Source organism: Dendrobates tinctorius, unplaced genomic scaffold, assembly GCF_039654945.1.
Source record: "Dendrobates tinctorius isolate UK_male_01 unplaced genomic scaffold, ASM3965494v1 ptg000434l, whole genome shotgun sequence".
Taxonomy (NCBI): domain Eukaryota; kingdom Metazoa; phylum Chordata; class Amphibia; order Anura; family Dendrobatidae; genus Dendrobates; species Dendrobates tinctorius.
In genome coordinates, this window is record NW_027362097.1 from 137,958 (window position 1) to 160,144 (window position 22,187).

General features: G+C 46.0%; 1 protein-coding gene across 4 annotated transcripts in view; it reads left to right on the forward strand.

Moving 5' to 3' along the window:
• The first annotated feature begins 294 nt into the window (after nucleotides 1-294).
• Nucleotides 295-22,187, forward strand: part of PLEKHH2 (pleckstrin homology, MyTH4 and FERM domain containing H2) — a 204,762-nt gene continuing 182,869 nt past the window's right edge. The window contains exon 1 of one of the 4 annotated variants that reach the window (XM_073564212.1): nucleotides 295-455. Coding sequence is in view for 2 of the 4 variants with exons in the window: in XM_073564210.1 (XP_073420311.1) it covers nucleotides 16,826-16,980 (155 nt within the window). In the remaining 2 variants the exon portion in view is untranslated. Of the gene's footprint in view, nucleotides 456-2,128; nucleotides 2,209-16,298; nucleotides 16,981-20,468; nucleotides 20,585-22,187 lie in introns of those variants that run through there. The other 3 variants (XM_073564211.1, XM_073564210.1, XM_073564213.1) reach the window with 3 other exon arrangements.

Here is a 22,187-nt window from a genome sequence, read left to right on the forward strand (position 1 = left end):
AAACTTTCAAACTTTTCTCCTGTTACACTGGGAAAGTTGAGTGTGTTTTAATGTGTGTTGTCCTTTCTGTCTTTTTGGCTTATTGCTAGTTCAATATAGAAGACTTCAGGAAGGAAAATGTTTCCACTGAGAACACTTTCTTTCCATGAGGATAAAACTTGAATTTTGGCTGTTATTATTCCACTTTGACAAAGTTTTTCCTTTTTTCTGCTGACGTCCCCCATCAAGCTGCTGTGATGCTCCCCCCTTGCTAGTGTGTCTCAGGGGCAGGGCTTTCCATTAAAATGTGAATCACTGAGCTCCTTCTGTATCCCCTGCCTTCTCCTTGCTGGGCTGTGTGCTTTCACTGGACACTATCTTCAGTGCTGGATTCTTAGGATTCTGATTTATTACTGAAAAAATCCACAACACACTGGAGTTTGGGCCACTGGGTCCTGTCTGAAGCTCATTCCCAGGTACTTTAACTTTTTTACTTGAAGTTTGCAAACTAAAACCAGGATGATTGGGGGAAATGACATGAAAAAATGACCTTAGTTCTGCAGATCACCATTGATCCTACATTCCCCCGCTTATTAATATTTCTTTTCTGCATAGGAATTCTACAGCAGTAGCGATAAGAAATATCACTTACACCCGCTGCTGCCATTAAAGGCATTTATATGAGTTCCCGTGGGGGGACACCTTGAAACTCATTCTCAGTAATAAAGTGCTAATGATCCCGGGAATATCAATGTGACAATTCAGATTTGTGATGAAATTAGCAACAATGCTCATCATTTAATAACTCAGATATATAATAAATCTACTTGGTGCAGCTGGTATAACAGGTCTAGCCTTTATACATTCCCGCTGATGCTGGTACAATGAAAACTATGAATTACGGGGCAAATTGGTGGAATTGACTCACTGATATCCTAACTTCCAAAATATATATAGCAAAATATTATTATTACCATATATGTAACATATTAACACAAGATACTGCAGCGAATCTTGGTCTGCGTTGATGGTATATTGCAAAATATTGCTTCTGTAGATGGTGTTAATGGAAATCTGTGCATAGGTCCAACCCTGCTAAACTGTCTATATGGGGGTAGAACCTTATATAAAGTGATTCTCAAAGGCAAAATTGTGGGTACCCTCCTGTAAAACTAAGAAAAAAAAAAAGTCACTGAAATAACTTGAAACGGACAAAAGTCATTTTCAATTATTTCCTGAATATCAACTAATAAATATCAGACTTTTGCTTTTGAATTTTGGCTCAATAGAAAAAAAATAAAATAAAATGGCCTGGAGAAAAATGATGGTACCTGTAGAAAACATTGAAAATAATTTGACCATAGCTAAGGACATGTTAAGCTTAGGTCTGTTCTGTAATTGGCATCACAGGTGTTCTGTAATTGGCATCACAGGTGTGTACAAACTAAATGCCTATATGAAGGGTGAAAAGTAGTCTCTGTGCTGTTTGGTATCATGATTGTGTGTACACTGAACATGGAGCGGCATCACGGGTATTTACAACACTAAATGCCTATATGAAGGGTGAAAAGTAGTCGCTGTGCTGTTTGGTATCATGATTGTGTGTACACTGAACATGGAGCGGCATCACGGGTATTTACAACACTAAATGCCTATATGAAGGGTGAAAAGTAGTCTCTGTGCTGTTTGGTATCATGATTGTGTGTACACTGAACATGGAGCGGCATCACGGGTATTTACAACACTAAATGCCTATATGAAGGGTGAAAAGTAGTCTCTGTGCTGTTTGGTATCATGATTGTGTGTACACTGAACATGGAGCGGCATCACGGGTATTTACAACACTAAATGCCTATATGAAGGGTGAAAAGTAGTCTCTGTGCTGTTTGGTATCATGATTGTGTGTACACTGAACATGGAGCGGCATCACGGGTATTTACAACACTAAATGCCTATATGAAGGGTGAAAAGTAGTCGCTGTGCTGTTTGGTATCATGATTGTGTGTACACTGAACATGGAGCGGCATCACGGGTATTTACATCACTAAATGCCTATATGAAGGGTGAAAAGTAGTCTCTGTGCTGTTTGGTATCATGGTGTGTGTACACTGAACATGGAGCGCATCACGGGTATTTACAACACTAAATGCCTATATGAAGGGTGAAAAGTAGTCTCTGTGCTGTTTGGTATCATGGTGTGTGTACACTGAACATGGAGCAGCATCACGGGTATTTACAACACTAAATGCCTATATGAAGGGTGAAAAGTAGTAACTGTGCTGTTTGGTATCATGGTGTGTGTACACTGAACATGGAGTAGTGGCATCACGGGTATTTACAACACTAAATGCCTATATGAAGGGTGAAAAGTAGTCACTGTGCTGTTTGGTATCATGGTGTGTGTACACTGAACATGGAGCAGCATCACGGGTATTTACAACACTAAATGCCTATATGAAGGGTGAAAAGTAGTAACTGTGCTGTTTGGTATCATGGTGTGTGTACACTGAACATGGAGTAGTGGCATCACGGGTATTTACAACACTAAATGCCTATATGAAGGGTGAAAAGTAGTCACTGTGCTGTTTGGTATCATGGTGTGTGTACACTGAACATGGAGCAGCATCACGGGTACTTACAACACTAAATGCCTATATGAAGGGTGAAAAGTAGTAACTGTGCTGTTTGGTATCATGGTGTGTGTACACTGAACATGGAGCGGCATCACGGGTATTTACAACACTAAATGCCTATATGAAGGGTGAAAAGTAGTAACTGTGCTGTTTGGTATCATGATTGTGTGTACACTGAATATGGAGCGGCATCACGGGTATTTACAACACTAAATGCCTATATGAAGGGTGAAAAGTAGTCACTGTGCTGTTTGGTATCATGATTGTGTGTACACTGAATATGGAGCGGCATCACGGGTATTTACAACACTAAATGCCTATATGAAGGGTGAAAAGTAGTCACTGTGCTGTTTGGTATCATGATTGTGTGTACACTGAACATGGAGCGGCATCACGGGTATTTACATCACTAAATGCCTATATGAAGGGTGAAAAGTAGTCACTGTGCTGTTTGGTATCATGGTGTGTGTACACTGAACATGGAGCAGCATCACGGGTATTTACAACACTAAATGCCTATATGAAGGGTGAAAAGTAGTAACTGTGCTGTTTGGTATCATGGTGTGTGTACACTGAACATGGAGCGGCATCACGGGTATTTACAACACTAAATGCCTATATGAAGGGTGAAAAGTAGTAACTGTGCTGTTTGGTATCATGGTGTGTGTACACTGAACATGGAGCGGTATCACGGGTATTTACAACACTAAACGCCTATTTGAAGTGTGAAAAGTGGTCACTGTGCTGTTTGCTGGTTGTTATGTTGTATAACTGCCTGGAGAGACAGACGGGAGATCACTGGAGTGGTGCCGGTTTTCAAGGTAATATTACACTTTTTTTTATTTTCGACACCAGACTGCTTCTATTAAGAATGGGTTATCTACTATTGCACGACCCCTTTACAGGATTGTTTTCATTCTGTTAAATGTGTGTAATTGCAAAGTGCTTGTAAAAAAAGCAACATTGCAATTTACTCCTTATTAAAAAAGTCCTGATTGCTCTAAAAAAATAGAGGAATTTTTAATTCAGTGTTTTACTGCTCATTTCCTAGGTTACCGGACCCCTCTGCAGTCTATCGGAGGTGGATGGCTTACTAAGCAAGGAGCGCAGCACTTAAAAGCTCTTTGGTTTCGAACCTGCATGTGAGGCCGTGAGGCTTACCATATGCACCCTCAGCCCCTCTGTGTTCCTCCAATGCTGCAGAGGCAAAGCTGTGTCTGCATGCTGCAGAGGCAAAGCTGTGTCTGCATGCTGCAGAGGCAAAGCTGTGTCTGCATGCTGCAGAGGCAAAGCTGTGTCTGCATGCTACAGAGGCAAAGCTGTGTCTGCATGCTGCAGAGGCAAAGCTGTGTCTGCATGCTGCAGAGGCAAAGCTGTGTCTGCATGCTGCAGAGGCAAAGCTGTGTCTGCATGCTGCATCAGAGAGTGAACAGTTTGGATCATTGGCACAACCATGCTCCTGTCCCTGAACTGTCAATCTTCAGGAGCACAACACCCCCCCAGCAGGCATGAAGCACTCCTAAAGAACGATCATGATATAACTCTTTAACTGATTTATAGAATTGACCATTGTAGTTATCTGACCTGGGAATAGCCTGTTAGATTTACCTTTGATCTAGCATCATCATAATAACAATATGGCCGGTTCTACACACAGCAATTTTTTTTCTCAAGTTGGTCTTGATTTTTTTCCCAGTTCCATGTAGAACACACACATGTGACCAACTCAACTTTTATTTATATTGGTCAACAGGAGTAGTAGGTAGTTCCCATGTGTGACCTCCGCTCCCAAAGGCACTGATGACAAATACATGGGAGACATGGGTCCCTCATTCTCATAATTACTGATGGTACATCTGCTGAGCTCCCACCAGTCAAACATTGATCACTTGTCATGTGGATAGGTTATAAATGTTGGAGGTGGTTAAGCCCCTTTATTGTTTGATAGATTTGGGTCCCATAAGAGGAATCGGCACCTACTTGTAGAAGTGTCCGTAATACTTATAGAAGTGAATGCACAGAGCCAAGCACACTCATGGCCACCCATTCAGTCATTTTCCACCTCATCCGACCTCTGCACTCAACCTAGGTACAGGTCCCTGAGGTAGGAGGCACGTTGATCAGACATTTATGGCATATGCTGTTCTTGTTGGGAAAACCCCTTTAAAAGGAATGACCACAACTCAGACTAGCCTTTCTGAACCCCTATGTTTTCCCCCAGTAAAATAATAATACTTATATTCACCTCCTGTGCGGGCGCTGTTCCAGCGTTGTTGGCTCTGGCTCTCCTGGGGAACACATGATACCGGCTGCAGTGACACTGGCCCCGGAAAATCCAGTGTGTGTGATGACAATGGATGTGGACCTATTACACCACTGTCAGGGCTTACCCTGGAGGGGCATAACTAAGTGACTACCTGGTGTTCACTAGAGCCTCTGATGGTCAGGATAAGTTTGGTTCATTTGGGAAGTCACCAGGTGCCACTCCAGGGCAGTCCTCGGACCTCCAGCAGCTGACCAGAGGGTGAAAGCACAAATACGAAGGCACAGTAGGTGAAGACAGAGATGTGGTTAGACAGTCCAAGGATGGGGCAGGCAGCACAGGTTCAAAATATGAAGCTGGGATCAGGGACAGAGAGATCAGAATGAATGCGTAAACAAGCCGGGTTGGTAACAGGAGTGTCAGAACAAAAATGCACCTAGACAGGGAACTATTGACAAACTGAAAATAATACCTAAGCCCAGGAAAGGTGTGGAGGGAAGAGCTACCTAATATATCTACTACTGGCAGGGGATAACCCATGGAAGGAAAACTCTGCCGAACACAGTGCTTTTAAATTCTTGCAGCAACAGGAGGATGTAGCAGTGCTAGAAGTTCTTGTACAAGGCAGCTCAGTGAGATGGTCTGACACTGGAAGGAGCAGAGAGCAGTGCACGCAGTGAATAGGATGGCGATTACAAGCCGTGCAAGTCACCGGCATGACTCAGTGCTGACACCACTGGAAAAGCAGTGGCGCAGAACATGCCTTTAATCATGCATTAGACATTTATAAAATATTCTGTCTGTGTTGAGAAAACCCCTTTATTATTTCTTTGGAGTCATAAATTAAATTAATTACACCATTATTTTTGTGCAAAAGATTGATGTGAAGTAAGCTAAACATGAGGTTGCATAAGGAAAAGTTTGTAATATATCTGGCATGGTGCACACTAAGTCTGTCACTCAGTGTGAGCCGCTATGACATTAAGTGCTGTTTCTTTCTGTGTGGTCTAGTTTTACGCTATTTAAACTTAGGACAGTACTAAATCTCTCCCATTATTTGCATTATTCGAGATCCAGATGTTTGTGCTGATGCTGGCGGTAGGTCCAATGGATATTCATCTTCATGAGTAGATGTAATAGAGAGCTGTACGTGCACCGCCACCTCTCCATCTATGGTGAGGTAAGCGAAGACCCCATTCTTCAAATAGGTGTAGGGCTCCAGGTTGGGGACCACATCTATCGTACATTTATAGCATATCCTCTAATTATCAGAAATGTTTGACATGGGAATAACCGTTTAAATCATTATCAAGTAATGAGCAGCCATAACCAAGATGAGCCTCCAGTTACAAGACAGACAATTTCACACCAAAGGACTTCTTAAAGTGGATCTGTCATCAGATTTCCCTATGCAAACTGCATGCATTATTAAGTAGATATATTGAGCCTGATGAGGCTGGTATACTCACTTTGACCGTGTCAGTATTTCTGTATAATCCTGATAATACAGTAGTATGCAACAGACCCCATAATTAGTATGATTCTCAAAACAGCTCCCATGTATACTATGATAATCCATGATTCCCACAACACCCCATACAGTTTTATGGCCCACAAACAACTTCCTAAACAGTATTATATTAAACACAGCCCCCTATCCAGTATGGTCACCACAGCCCCCAGTATAATGACCTCCACAAACCCATATACAGTATGGTCACCATAGCTCCTCATATACTTTGCTGAGTCCCCTTCACAGCCCCTCATTTCATGGCCCAAACGCACGTCCCCTAATTTCATGACCCCCCGCACTGCCTCTCATTTCATGACCACCTGCACAGCCCCTCATTGTATGCACCCATACACAGCCCTTCATTTTATTCCCCCCTCTTCACAGCCCAAGATTATTCCCCCAGCTGCACAGCCCCACATTTTATCCCCTTCTGCATAGCCTTTAAGTTTATTACTCCCATCTGCACAACCCCTCAGTTTATTCCCCCATCTGCACAGCCCCTTAGTTTATTCCCCCATCATCACAGCCCCTCATTGTACCCCTCTGCACAGCTCCTCATCATATTTCCCCATTTTTACAGCACCTCATTTTATTCCCCATATCTGCACAGCCCATTAGTTTACTCCCCCTCATCTGCACAGACGCACCTCATCCCCACCTGCATAGCCCATCAACTTATTCCTCCCATGTGCACAGTTCCTGTGTTTAATCCCCCATCTGCACAACCCATCAGTTTATTACTCCCATCTACACAGCCCCTCAGGTTATTCCCCCATGAGCACAGCCTCTCACCTCATTTTATTCCCCCACATCAGCACCGCCCGCCACCAGGCCGATCAGGATGGGCCCGGTGAAAAGCACGAACCAATCTATCGGCATGAATGTCAGAGGCAGAGACCAAAGAATTGTCCTCCTGGCCATAACCCTTCCACTTGACCAAGTACTGGAGTCTCCGTCTAGCCAGACAAGAATCCAGTATTTTCTCTACCTCATATTCCACATTACCTTCAACCAACACAGGGTCAGGAAGTGCCGCCATAGGAACCACTGGCTCAACAAACCTCTTCAACAGAGACTTATGAAACACATTATGGATCTTAAACGTAACTGGAAGAGCCAATCGAAAAGAAACCGGGTTAAGAATCTCCAAAATCCTATAAGGCCCAATAAATCTTGGCTTGAACTTTGGAGACGCAACTTTCATAGAGATATTTTTGACGACAACCAAACCATATCACCCACTTTAAAGCGGGGAACAATGGTCCTATGCCGGTTGGAAAACCGATGGGCCTTTTCTTGAGAGAGGGACAACTTATCCACCACTTGGTCCCAAATCTACTGCATTCTCTCCACCACAGTGTCAACACCTGGGCAGGCTGAAGATTCCACTTGCCCTGAATAAAATCGAGGATGAAACCCAAAGTTACAGAAAAAGGGCGAGATCAATGTGGCAGAACTAGCTCTATTATTTAGGGCGAATTCGGCCAAGGGCAAAAATGAGACCCAATCATCCTGATCAGCAGAAATAAAACATCTCAAATAGGACTCCAAAGTCTGGTTTGTTATCTCAGTCTGCCCATTGGTCTGTGGGTGAAACGCAGAGGAGAAGGATAACTGAATTCCCAGCTTGGAACAAAAGGCTTTCCAAAATCTGGAGACAAACTGGACTCCTCTGTCCGACACAATGTTCTCAGGAATCCCATGCAACCGAACCACCTGTTGTAAAAACAAGGGCACCAACTCTGAGGAAGATGGCAGCTTTGGGAGTGATACAAGATGGACCATCTTAGAAAATCTATCACAAATCACCCAGATAACAGTCATTCTCTGAGAGACAGGAAGATCATAAATAAAATCCATTGAGATATGGGTCCATGGCCTCTTGGGCACCTCCAAGGGCATCAACAACCCATTAGAACGAGAACAGGGTTTAGACCGGGAACAAGTCCCACCAGACTGCACAAAATTCCTGACATCACGAGATAAGGCGGGCCACCAAAAAGACCGACTCAACAAATCTCTGGTACCAAAAATACCTGGATGACCAGCCAACGCGGAGCAATGAACATCAGACATCACTCTCTTCCTCCACTGGTCAGGAACATACAATTTTCCCATAGGACAACGCTCAGGTTTATCCTCCTGAAATTCTTCCAGGGCACGTCTGAAATTGGGCGAGATGGCAGAAAGAACTACCCCCTCACCAAGGATGGTAATAGGTTTGGTCACTATAGGAGAATCAGCAAAGAAACTCCTAGAAAGGGCGTCTGCCTTAACATTCTTAGTACCAGGAAGAAAGGAGACCACAAAATCAAAATGCGTGAAAAACAAGGCCCACCTAGCCTGTCTAGGATTCAAGCGTTTGGCCGACTCCAGGTAAATCAAATTCTTGCGGTCAGTGAAGACCACAACTTGATGTCTAGCTCCCTCCAACCAATGTCTCCACTCCTCGAATGCCCACTTCATGGCCAACAATTCCCGATTCCCACATCATAGTTGCGTTCAGATGGGGAGAACTTTCGGGAAAAGAAGGCACAGGGATTCATTTTAGAAGTCACCGGATCTTTTTGGGACAAAACAGCTCCTGCATCAATCTCCGAAGCATCTACCTCTACCTGAAATGGAAGTGAGACATCAGGTTGCCGTAAAACCGGAGCAGAAGTGAACCTCCGCTTCAGCTCCTGAAATGCCATAACAGCCTCTGGAGACCAATTCAGCAAATCAGTGCCCTTCTTGGTCAGATCAGTCAGTGGCTTGGCAATACCAGAAAAATTAGCTATAAATTTACGATAAAAATTAGCAAAACCCAAAAACTTCTGGAGAGCCTTTAAAGAAGTGGGCCGAACCCAATCATAAATGGCCCGCACCTTGGCCGGGTCCATTTCAATAGTTGACGGAGACAAAATAAATCCCAAAAATGAAATCCTCTGAACACCAAAAAGGCATTTCGATCCCTTAACATACAGGGAATTCTCCCTCAAAATCCGGAACACAGTCTGAACATGTTCCACATGAGAATCCCAATCACTGGAAAAGATCAGAATATCATCCAAATAGATGATCAAAAACTTATCCACAAAGTCCCGGAAAATATCATTCATGAAGGATTGGAAGACAGAAGGGGCATTAGTGAGCCCAAAAGGCATCACCAGGTACTCAAAATGTCCCTCCGGAGTATTAAACGCCATCTTCCATTCATCTCCATGCTTGATGCGAATAAGATTATACGCCCCCCTGAGGTCAAGCTTAGCAAACCAGCAGGCACCTTTAACTCTGGAGAATAAATCAGAAATCAGGGGTAACGGATACTGATATTTAACCGTAATCTTGTTAAGGGAACGATAGTCAATACAAGGCCTTAATGAACCATCTTTCTTAGCCACGAAAAAAAAACAGCACCTAAGGGTGAAGAAGATAGTCTAATATGACCCTTCTCCAACGACTCCTTAATATAAGATCGCATAGCCTCGTGTTCAGGTACAGATAAGTTGAAAAGCCGACCCTTGGGAAATTTACACCCAGGCCTCAACTCAATTGCACAGTCATAACTCCTATGAGGAGGCAGGGACGCAGACTTACTCTCACTAAGTACATCATAAAAATCAGCCAAATAGTCAGGAACATCATGAGACTGGGGAGAGGTGGAGAAAACAGGAGTGTCACCAGGAGCACACCGACAGCCCCAACTCACCACAGACAAAGATGTCCAATCCAAAGCTGGATTATGGATTTGCAACCAGGGGAAACCCAGAACAATAGTATCATGCAAATTATGCAGTACCAAAAATGTACACTTTTCTTGGTGGTCTGGGGCAACTCGCATTATCACCTGGGTCCAAAACTGAGGTTTATTCTCCGCCAAAGGAGTAGCATCAATACCCCTCAAAGGAATAGGCGTTCGCAGAGGTATCATGGGAAAACCACAACGTTTAGCAAAATCCAAATCCATCAGATTCAAAGCCGCTCCTGAATCCACAAAAGCCTTGGCGGAAAATGTGGATAAGGAGCAGATCAGCGTAATTGCCAAAAGAAACTTAGGTTGTACGCCACCCACAGCAAATGTGTGTGCAAAACGTTTCTCTCGTTTAGGGCAGACAGAAATAATATGAGAGGCATCTCCACAGAAAAAACACAGCTTATTGTGCCTTCTATACTCCTGACATTGCAACCTAGACAAAACTCTATCACATTGCATAGGTTCAGACATTTGTTGAAAAGGTGGCAACACCTCTCGTGTAGTTTTACGTTCACGTAAACGCCGATCAACTTGAATGGCTAATGACATAGAATCGTCCAGAGGGAACAGGAAATCCCACCATAATATCTTTTACGGTTTCTGATAAACCCTTGCGAAAGAGAGCTGCCAAGGCACCATCATTCCATATAGTAAGGACCGCCCACTTTTGGAATTTTTGACATTATAACTCTGCAGAATTCTGACCCTGGTTCAATGCCAATAGGGCTTTCTCAGCTTGATCAATAGCATTAGGTTCATCATGCAACAACCCCAAGGCTTGAAAAAATGCATCCACATTAGTCAGAATAGGATTTTCAGGTGTCAAAGAAAACACCCAATCCTGGGGATTGCCGCGCAGCAAGGATATGACAATTTTAACCTGCTGCGCAGAGCTCCCCGATGGGTTAGGCTTCAAGGCAAGAAATAATTTACAATTATTCTTAAAATTCAAAAATTTAGACCAATCCCCAGAAAACACATCAGGAGTAGGGATTTTTGGTTCAACAGCATGTGATTGAGCAAGATAGGTGGAAATTCCCCGCACTTCAGCAGCGAGCTGCTCCACACGATCAGAGAATTGCTTAATCTCCATTAAGGAAAAAATCCTCCTACGGCCCCAGAGAATAAGAGGAAAAAATACGTATAAAAAAAAAAATTCTGACACTTTTTTTTTACAATTTTTTTTCCTGCTTTTGAGTACCCTAGAATCTGCGCTATGGCTGGTGATTCTGTTATGAATGAGTCACCGAGGAGGAAAAACAAAAACAAGCTAAGTCCCAGAAAACCAGAGAGGTTGGTAACTAAGCGGATTGCAGACCCCTGATCCTATCCACACAACTAGCAGTAGCCGTGGAGCGTACCTACGATGATCCTAGATGCCTCGTCACAGACGGAAAACTAAATAAGCCTAAAGCAAGAAAAGGGGAAATCTAATTTGCCCCAGAGCAGACATCAAAGCAATAGACAGCCCCCAAACAAGTATTGACGGTGAGACTAGATGAAAACACAAACACAGATAGAAAAATAGACTGAGCAAATGATGGGGCCCACACTAACTAGAAAGGACAGGAAAGGAAAGATGCTGTCTGCAATCACGCACAAAACCCTGCCAAAAAATGTCCAACACTTTCTGATAACAAAAACCCTGAAGTTGCTAGACTTCAGTTCCCTATATCAGCACTCTGGTATATTCTGAAGACAGAGAAAAAAGAGACCAATCTGATCAGGGACAAAAAGCAAACTAGTATAAACAAAGACATTAGAATGGAAATTCAGCACAGCCCCAGCAGGGGCTGGCTGACCACAAGAACTAAGTAAACCAGACCAAATCTCATGTGAAAAATAGCAGAGCACACTTAGCTTGAGAAGAGAGGAACAGAACTGGAAACCAGAACCTATGGGCAGGAGACTCCTGATGTCCACTCACAGTCCTCCTCCTCAGGTGGCAGGTCTCTGCAATTTAGATTAGCTTCATTACCTTCTGTCACCACCAGAGGAAGCCCGGATGGAGAACTCACGACTCCTCTGTCAACACAGCCATATCCACCACCCTCACCAGAAGCCACAGGTAAACCAGAAAATGAGTTCACAACATACCTGTGTGACTGGCGTTCTATGCAAGCTCCATCTGTGCAAATGTTTAATACTACACAGCCACCCCTGTTGTGAACACTTTTGACCTGGCTTCTGAGCTCCCTCTGGGGGTTGCTGCTGGTAATGGAGCTGGTCTGGCTGACAGAAGTCTATCACCTGAGGAGGATGATTGGAGGTCAGGTGTTACAGACTAGAGAGATTTAAGTTAGCAACCTTCCCTCAGTTGTTGCCGGTGATTTGGTTTTCTTCCTGAGCATTTTGGAAGTCTGCTTGCCTCCTGCTTTGTCCTGCATCTTTCAGATAAGTTATTTGTCTGCTTGAATCTTTTTGCATTTGATCAATTTTTTACATTTCTCTGATCTCTGCTTTGCTGGTGTGAGTTCAGCCTGGTTCCCTGCTGGGACCTGTGGTGGACTCTGTTCCATATGCCACAGCTCATGTGAGTCTTTCCAGTATTTCTAATCCCCTGTTATATCAGTATCTTTTGTTTTGCATCCAGTTCACACCAGAGTTCTGATTTAGTGGGGGAGAGGTCGTGTGGCCTCAGTATTTTTGCATATCAGACGTGTTGGATTTTTTCTTAGGGTTTTTTGCATGATTGCAGACAGTATCCTTTCCTGTCCTGTTCTATCTAGACAGTTTGGGCCCCATCATTTGCTTACTCTATTTTCTGCCTGTGTTTTGTGCCTTATCTTGTCTCACCGGCAATATATGTTCGGGGGCTATCTATTCCTTTGGGGTTTTACTCTGGGGCAGTTTAGCTTTCCCCTTTCTCGCTTTAGGCTTAGTTAATTCTTTGGCTGTGCCGAGGCGTCTAGGGCATCATAGGTACGTCCCACGGCTAATTCTAGTTGTGTTGTCAGTTTAGGGGGTCTGCAATCCGCTAAGTTACCAACCTCTCTGGTTTTCTGGTTGCCTTGCCTATTCCCCCGCTATCTTTCTTGGTTACCCAATCATAACAGAATCACCGTCCTAACTGTAGATTCTAGGGTACTCTAAAGAAGGAAAGAATAGTAAAAAAAAAAAGGTGTCAGAATTTTTTATATATTTTTTCCTCTTTTTCTCTGGGGGCCGTAGGAGGATTTTTTCTTTAATGGATACTAAGCAATTGTCTGATCGTGTTGAGCAGCTCGCTGCTGATGTTTGGAGAATTTCTGCCTATCTCGCTCAGTTGTCTGCTGTAGAACCTAAAATCCTTATTCCTGATTTATTTTTTGGGGATCGGTCTTAATTTTTGAACATTAAGAATAATTGTAAACTGTTTTTTGCCTTGAAACCTAATTCCTTGTGGAACTCGGTGCAGCAGGTTAAAATTGTCATCTCTCTGTTGCGTGGCGACCCTCAGGACTGGGCTTTTTCCCTGACACCTGGGGATCCTGTTCTGGCTAATGTGGATGCGTTTTTTCAGGCTCTGGGGTTGTTATTGATCAAGCTGAGAAAACTTTATTTGCATTGAACCAGGGTCAGGAAGTGGCAGAGTTATATTGTCAGAAATTCCGAAAGTGGGCGGTCCTTACTAGATGGAACGGTGATGCCCTGGTGGCTCTTTTCGGAAAGATCTGGCAGAGACCGTAAAAGATGTTATGATGGGATTTCCTGTCCCCTCTGGTCTGTCATTGGCCATTCAAATTGACAGACGTTTACGTGAACGTAAAACTATGCGAGAGACGGTGTTGCCTTTTGAACAAACTTCTGAGCCCATGCAGTGTGATAGGGTTTTTTCTAGGTCTCAATATCAAGAATTTAGAAGGCGTAATAAGTTGTGCTTCTTTTGTGGGGGCGCCTCTCATACTATTTCCGTCTGCCCTAAGCAGGAAAAACGTTTTGCTCACTCATTTGTTTTGGGCAATGAACAGCCTAAATTCCTTTTGTTGGTTTCCTTGATCTGCTCCTTATCTTCATTTTCTGCTAAGACTTTTGTTGATTCAGGAGCAGCCCTGAACCTGATGGATTTTGACTTTGCCAAACGTTGTGGTTTTCCCATGGTATCCCTGCGGACTCCTATTCCTTTAAGGGGTATTGATGCCACCCCTTTGGCGGAGAAAAAACCCCAGTTTTGGACCCAGGTGATAATACGGGTAGCCCCGGACCACCAAGAGAATTGTAAATTTTTGGTGTTGCATAATCTACATGACATTATTGTATTGGGTTTTCCTTGGTTGTAGACCCATAATCCTGTTCTGGATTGGAAATCTATGTCTGTGTTTAGTTGGGGTTGTCAATGTGCTCTTAGTGACACTCCTGTTTTCTCCACCTCTCCCCAGTCTCATGATGTTCCTGACTATTTGGCTGATTTCTCTGATGTATTTAGTGAGAGTAAGTCTGCGTCCTTGCCTCCTCATAGGAGTTATGATTGCGTGATTGAGTTAGTGCCCGGTTGTAAATTTCCCAAGGGTCGGCGCTTCAATTCATCTGTACCTGAACATGATGCTATGCGATCTTACATCAAAGAGTCATTTCAGAAGGGTCATATCAGACTGTCCTCTTCACCTTTAGGTGCCTCATCTTGTCTCACCGGCAATATATGTTCGGGGGCTATCTATTCCTTTGGGGTTCTACTCCGGGGAAGTTTAGCTTTCCTCTTTCTCTCTTTAGGCTTAGTTAATTCTTTGGCTGTGCCGAGGCGTCTAAGGCATCGTAGGTATGTCCCACGGCTAATTCTAGTTGTGTTGTCAGTTTAGGGGTCTGCAATCCGCTAAGTTACCAACGTCTCTGGTTATCTGGTTGCCTAGCCTATTCCCCTGCTATCCTCCTCGGTCACCCAATCACAACACACCCCCTCTATGAGTTGGTAGGTCTGTGAGTAGTAGCTCCATCAGTATTTTGCACCTGTGCTGCTCCCGCCTTTATCATGGCGGTCTGCTGCATCCTGCTAAGTGCATAGGTAATCTGACCTGCTGGTGGTAAGGTTGGTTCTTTTTTTCTAGGATGTTTTTTGAAATTTTGTTCAATGTCAGCCATTTTTAGCCATAGCCTAATTTGCTACAGATTGCTTTAGCATGACCACTGCCATTTTAAATATTGGCTTCTATTCACTTATTTAATAATGTCGTAGACTCCAGCATAAACTGTGCCCTCATCTGTTATTTTGCTCTCTATATCCATGGTCTGATCTTCTACAAAGTGCTGTCATCATTGACCTTTTATTGTCCTGATCAATAAGGGTTGATTCTAGCTTTTCCCCCAATACAACAACAAAATCCATTTTGTCCAAAACCTCCCTGGTTCAAAATCGAATTGGTCCCCCAATTACCGTAAGCCAATTGACAATGCACCCCATTCTGAGCTCTAGAGAGACAGCTGTGGCACAAGGCTCCTGGTCAGTGCTCTTCTTCGAGTGTGGCCTTGATTCCACAACAATGTAAATACTGTATGACTATCACAACATTGTCGGGTGACAGAACATCATTTCACACATCACTGGAAGGACCAGACATCCTAGCATGAGGGTGATCATCAGAGTTACAAACCAGTAGTGTAACACAATGATATTCTTCTGTAATGTACACGATACTGTCATATCAAGGCAGAATGTTATCCGAGGTGCCTTTAGTTGTTTGTCCAACGTCACTGAAAAAGTATCGCTACCATAAGGTGCCAACCAAGCATGTCTAGGACGAAGGAGAAAAGAGTAGTCTCTATAGCTCTGTTACATATTAATTTATTTGGTTACTGATTACGTGTGTGTTTGCGTATACAGTAGGTTGGGGTCAGATGACTGTTGAAATAATAGGGCCGGTCACGTCCACAAATTGCGAATGTGACTCGATCACTTTGTAGATCCTTCTACTCAGGTGCAGGACCTGCTTGTCATTACAATAACTATCCATAAAACGAATGCCTGTAGAGCTCATGCTCACTTGAACATTGGTCTGTGTGGGGACCAAAAATATCACAGCGGTATAGAACTGAGTTAAAGTGTAACTTTCAACCATTCTTTTATATTTAGTAGGCTCTTCAATGTCCTGCAGATCAAACCACCCAATGATCGCTCGAAATACTGCTCAGAAAAGTGAAGACAGAAAAGCTCAACTCCTGGAGTTGAGCTCTTCTGCCCCCTGAACTGTACAATTCTGAATAGTAGTTTAAGCCATCAATGGTGGTCTTATGATCAAGTTTCCAATGGATCTGGAGGATATATGGGAGGCTAAAAAATAACAATAAAAAAGACTTGAAAGTTTAGTTCAATTTTAACTACTGCACAAAAGAGCACAAACCTTCGAGAGACATCTGCTGAAACATTTCACATGAAGCCACCACCTCAGAATAGAAGACAAGGCGCCACGAGGCTTATGAATCATAAATGCTATTATTACAAATGGTAGTGTGAGTCTGACTTAATGGGGTTTTCCGGACTTAAGTACATCAGAAACAATGTCTTAATGGGCCCTTAGCACTTGAGTCCTACACTACTTACACCCAGTCACAGGCCTCAGAAGTCACATGTGCATGTATGGAAGCCGACCACTGAGGCCAACCACAGAGGTCAATGATTGACTGCAGTGGTCAGGTGTGCTGATGAAGCTGATGTTATTTCCCCGAGTCTGATGATGTTTCACCCGCTGCAGCCAAAAAGTAGCCCCAGTGGTCAGTCAAGTGATTGATGGATGGGACATCATCTGATCCCGGCAGGGACCACTAAAGCAACAGAACTGGAGCGACAAGGAATACGAATAGTATCACACACAAATAGAGATGGATACAACTGTGTGCTCTGTGGGTCATATCTCTTATGTCTTGATCATTTGCAACAATGTATCAGGTAAGTAAAAGGTAGCAACCTACATTGGATACAGAGGTGGACAAACAGTCATGGCCGAAAGTGTCGGCACCGTTGAAATTCTTCCAGAAAATGAAGCATTTCTCCCAGAAAATAATTTGCGTTTTTTATTCACACTATTTTCCTTTGTGTGTATTGGAACTAAAAAGAAAAAAAGGCAAAAAGTCATCATGTCATGCAAAATCCTAAAAATGGGCTGGACAAAATGGTTGGCGCCTTTCCAAAATTGTCAGTAAACAACTTTGTTTCAAGCAGTGGCGGATTATAATGAGGTCAATTTGGGCAGTTGCCCCGGGCCCAGTGGGGTTAAGGGGCCCACAGCCCAGGCCAGTAAATTGCCCCATTATAATCCGCCACCGCGCAGGGCCGGATTATAGGCAGGGCAGGCGGGGCTTCAGCCCCGGGGCCCCCACCACAAGAGCTTCTAAGGGGGCCCCCACCACATTCCTGCTGGCTGCTGCAATGGCACTCCATCTTCTCCCCACCTAAAAGTGAGTGACCGTGGGGGCGGCATTATGTGCTCTGCTACCAGCAGCATCTACAAGTAGCGTGAACGCTGATGCTGCTGGTAGCGTGCAAAGGCTTGTGATGAGATCACAGGAGGTAAGGTGTCAGGGCCCCCGATCATGTGACCCCTGACTCCTCCCCTCCTGTGACCTCATCACAGGTCCTGTGCGCACAGCACAGAGCACTGAGAGCAGCCATGTATGTGGAGTGCGGCTCTGCGGGTGGAGGTCGGTGCCGGAGGCTCCATTATTCTCTATGTGGAGTGCGGCTCTGCGGGTGGAGGTTGGTGCCGGAGGCTCCATTATTCTCTATGTGGAGTGCGGCTCTGCGGGTGGAGGTCGGTGCTGGAGGCTCCATTATTCTCTATGTGGAGTGTGGCTCTGCGGGTGGAGGTCGGTGCTGGAGGCTCCATTATTCTCTATGTGGAGTGCGGCTCTGCGGGTGGAGGTCGGTGCTGGAGGCTCCATTATTCTCTATGTGGAGTGCGGCTCTGCGGGTGGAGGTCAGTGCTGGAGGCTCCATTATTCTCTATGTGGAGTGCGGCTCTGCGGGTGGAGGTCAGTGCCGGAGGCTCCATTATTCTCTATGTGGAGTGCGGCTCTGCGGGTGGAGGTCGGTGCCGGAGGCTCCATTATTCTCTATGTGGAGTGCGGCTCTGCGGGTGGAGGTCGGTGCTGGAGGCTCCATTATTCTCTATATGGAGGGCGGCTCTGCGGGTGGAGGTCGGTGCTGGAGGCCCCATTATTCTCTATGTGGAGTGCGGCTCTGCGGGTGGAGGTCGGTGCTGGAGGCCCCATTATTCTCTATGTGGAGTGCGGCTCTGCGGGTGGAGGTCGGTGCCGGAGGCTCCATTATTCTCTATGTGGAGTGCGGCTCTGCGGGTGGAGGTCGGTGCTGGAGGCTCCATTATTCTCTATATGGAGGGCGGCTCTGCGGGTGGAGGTCGGTGCTGGAGGCCCCATTATTCTCTATGTGGAGTGCGGCTCTGCGGGTGGAGGTCGGTGCTGGAGGCTCCATTATTCTCTATGTGGAGTGCGGCTCTGCGGGTGGAGGTCGGTGCCGGAGGCTCCATTATTCTCTATGTGGAGTGCGGCTCTGCGGGTGGAGGTCGGTGCTGGAGGCTCCATTATTCTCTATATGGAGGGCGGCTCTGCGGGTGGAGGTCGGTGCTGGAGGCCCCATTATTCTCTATGTGGAGTGCGGCTCTGCGGGTGGAGGTCGGTGCTGGAGGCTCCATTATTCTCTATGTGGAGTGCGGGTGGAGGTAGGTGCTGGAGGCTCCATTATTCTCTATGTGGAGTGTGGCTCTGCGGGTGGAGGTCGGTGCTGGAGGCCCCATTATTCTCTATGTGGAGTGCGGCTCTGCGGGTGGAGGTCGGTGCTGGAGGCCCCATTATTCTCTATGTGGAGTGCGGCTCTGCGGGTGGAGGTCGGTGCTGGAGGCTCCATTATTCTCTATGTGGACTGCGGCTCTGCGGGTGGAGGTCGGTGCTGGAGGCCCCATTATTCTCTATGTGGAGTGCGGCTCTGCGGGTGGAGGTCGGTGCTGGAGGCCCCATTATTCTCTATGTGGAGTGCGGCTCTGCGGGTGGAGGTCGGTGCTGGAGGCCCCATTATTCTCTATGTGGAGTGCGGCTCTGCGGGTGGAGGTCGGTGCTGGAGGCTCCATTATTCTCTATGTGGAGTGCGGCTCTGCGGGTGGAGGTCGGTGCCGGAGGCTCCATTATTCTCTATGTGGAGTGCGGCTCTGCGGGTGGAGGTCAGTGCTGGAGGCTCCATTATTCTCTATGTGGAGTGCGGCTCTGCGGGTGGAGGTCGGTGCCGGAGGCTCCATTATTCTCTATGTGGAGTGCGGCTCTGCGGGTGGAGGTCGGTGCTGGAGGCTCCATTATTCTCTATGTGGAGTGTGGCTCTGCGGGTGGAGGTCGGTGCTGGAGGCCCCATTATTCTCTATGTGGAGTGCGGCTCTGCGGGTGGAGGTCGGTGCTGGAGGCCCCATTATTCTCTATGTGGAGTGCGGCTCTGCGGGTGGAGGTCGGTGCTGGAGGCTCCATTATTCTCTATGTGGAGTGCGGCTCTGCGGGTGGAGGTCGGTGCTGGAGGCCCCATTATTCTCTATGTGGAGTGCGGCTCTGCGGGTGGAGGTCGGTGCTGGAGGCCCCATTATTCTCTATGTGGAGTGCGGCTCTGCGGGTGGAGGTCGGTGCTGGAGGCCCCATTATTCTCTATGTGGAGTGCGGCTCTGCGGGTGGAGGTCGGTGCTGGAGGCTCCATTATTCTCTATGTGGAGTGCGGCTCTGCGGGTGGAGGTCGGTGCCGGAGGCTCCATTATTCTCTATGTGGAGTGCGGCTCTGCGGGTGGAGGTCGGTGCTGGAGGCTCCATTATTCTCTATGTGGAGTGTGGCTCTGCGGGTGGAGGTCGGTGCTGGAGGTTCCATTATTCTCTATGTGGAGTGCGGCTCTGCGGGTGGAGGTCGGTGCTGGAGGCTCCATTATTCTCTATGTGGAGTGCGGCTCTGCGGGTGGAGGTCGGTGCTGGAGGCTCCATTATTCTCTATGTGGAGTGCGGCTCTGCGGGTGGAGGTCGGTGCTGGAGGCTCCATTATTCTCTATGTGGAGTGCGGCTCTGCGGGTGGAGGTCGGTGCCGGAGGCTCCATTATTCTCTATGTGGAGTGCGGCTCTGCGGGTGGAGGTCGGTGCTGGAGGCCCCATTATTCTCTATGTGGAGTGTGGCTCTGCGGGTGGAGGTCGGTGCTGGAGGCTCCATTATTCTCTATGTGGAGTGCGGCTCTGCGGGTGGAGGTCGGTGCTGGAGGCTCCATTATTCTCTATGTGGAGTGCGGCTCTGCGGGTGGAGGTCGGTGCCGGAGGCTCCATTATTCTGTATGTGGAGTGCGGCTCTGCGGGTGGAGGTCGGTGCTGGAGGCTCCATTATTCTCTATGTGGAGTGCGGCTCTGCGGGTGGAGGTCGGTGCTGGAGGCTCCATTATTCTCTATGTGGAGTGCGGCTCTGCGGGTGGAGGTCGGTGCCGGAGGCTCCATTATTCTCTATGTGGAGTGCGGCTCTGCGGGTGGAGGTCGGTGCTGGAGGCCCCATTATTCTCTATGTAGAGTGTGGCTCTGCGGGTGGAGGTCGGTGCTGGAGGCCCCATTATTCTCTATGTAGAGTGTGGCTCTACGATTCGTGACCCCCATCATGTGACGAGGGGGGGCCCACAGAGTCTGAACTGCCCCGGGCCCTGGCTACCCATAATCCACCCCTGCATGTGATGCTCATTCAAACTCACTGTGTCAATTAACAAGTGTGTACAATATGAAAATCACACCTGAAACCAGATAACAAGGGAAGAAGTTGACTCCATCTTTGCACTGGGTGTCTGTATGTGCCACCCTAAGCATTGAGAACAGATAGAGGAGAAGAGAACTGAGGATTTGAGAACAGAAATTGTTGAAAATTATCAAAAATCTCAAGGTTACAAGTCCATCTCCTGAAATCTAATGGTTCTTTTGTCCACGGTGCGCAACATAATCAAGAAGTTTACAACATATGGCACTGTAGCTAATCTCCCTGGATGTGGATGGCAGAGAAAAAAAGGTTGCAACGCAGGATATTCCAGGTGGTGGATAAGCAGCCTCAATCAAGTTCCAAAAAAATTCAAGCTGTCCTGCAGGCTCAGGGTATATAGAATCATAGAATCGTAGAGTTGGAAGGGACCTCCTGGGCCATCTGGTCCATCCCCCTGCTCAAAGCAGGATTGGCTAAATCATCCCAGACAGATATCTGTCCAACCTCTGTTTGAAGACTTCTATTGAAGGAGAACTCACCACCTCTTGTGGCAGCCTGTTCCACTCATTGATCACCCTCACTGTCAAAAAGTTTTTTCTAATATCTAATCTGTGTCTCCTCCCATTCAGTTTCATCCCATTTCTTCTAGTCTTTCCTTGTGCAAATGAGAATAAAGATGATCCTTCTACAATGTGACAGCCCTTGAGATATTTGTAGACAGCTATTAAGTCTCCTCTCAGTCTTCTTTTCTGTAATCTAAACATTCCCAAATCCTGCATCCTTTCCTCATAAGACAGGGTTTGCAGACCGGTCACCATTCTGGTCGCTCTTTTCTGAACTTGCTTCAGTTTGTTGATGCCTTTTTTAAAATGTGGCGCTCAAAACTGGACAAAGTATTCCAGATGAGGTCTGAGCAAAGAGGAGTAGAGGGAAATAATGACTTCACGTGATCTAGACTGTATGCTTCTGTTAATACATCGTAGAATTGTCACACTGTCAGTGTGAACTATCATTTGAAGAAATGAAATGCTATGGCAGGAGACCCAGGACGACCCCACTGCTGACACAAACACATAAGAAAGCTAGACTGTAGTTTGCCAAAATATACTTCAGTAAGCCCAAATCCTTCTGGGAAAGTCTCCTATGGACAGATAAGACCATGATAGACCTTTTTGGCAAAGCACATGATTCTACTGATTATCGAAACCAGAATGAGGCCTACGAAGAAAAGAACACAGTACCTTCAGTCAAATATGTTGGAGGTTCAAAGATGTGTTGGGGTTGTTTTGCTGCTTCCAGCACTGGGTGCATCATAAAATCTGAAGATTACCAACAGACCCGTAGAAGCGAGTAATCGCGAAACGGCCGTTGTCCGGCACCTCCCTCCCCTAGCA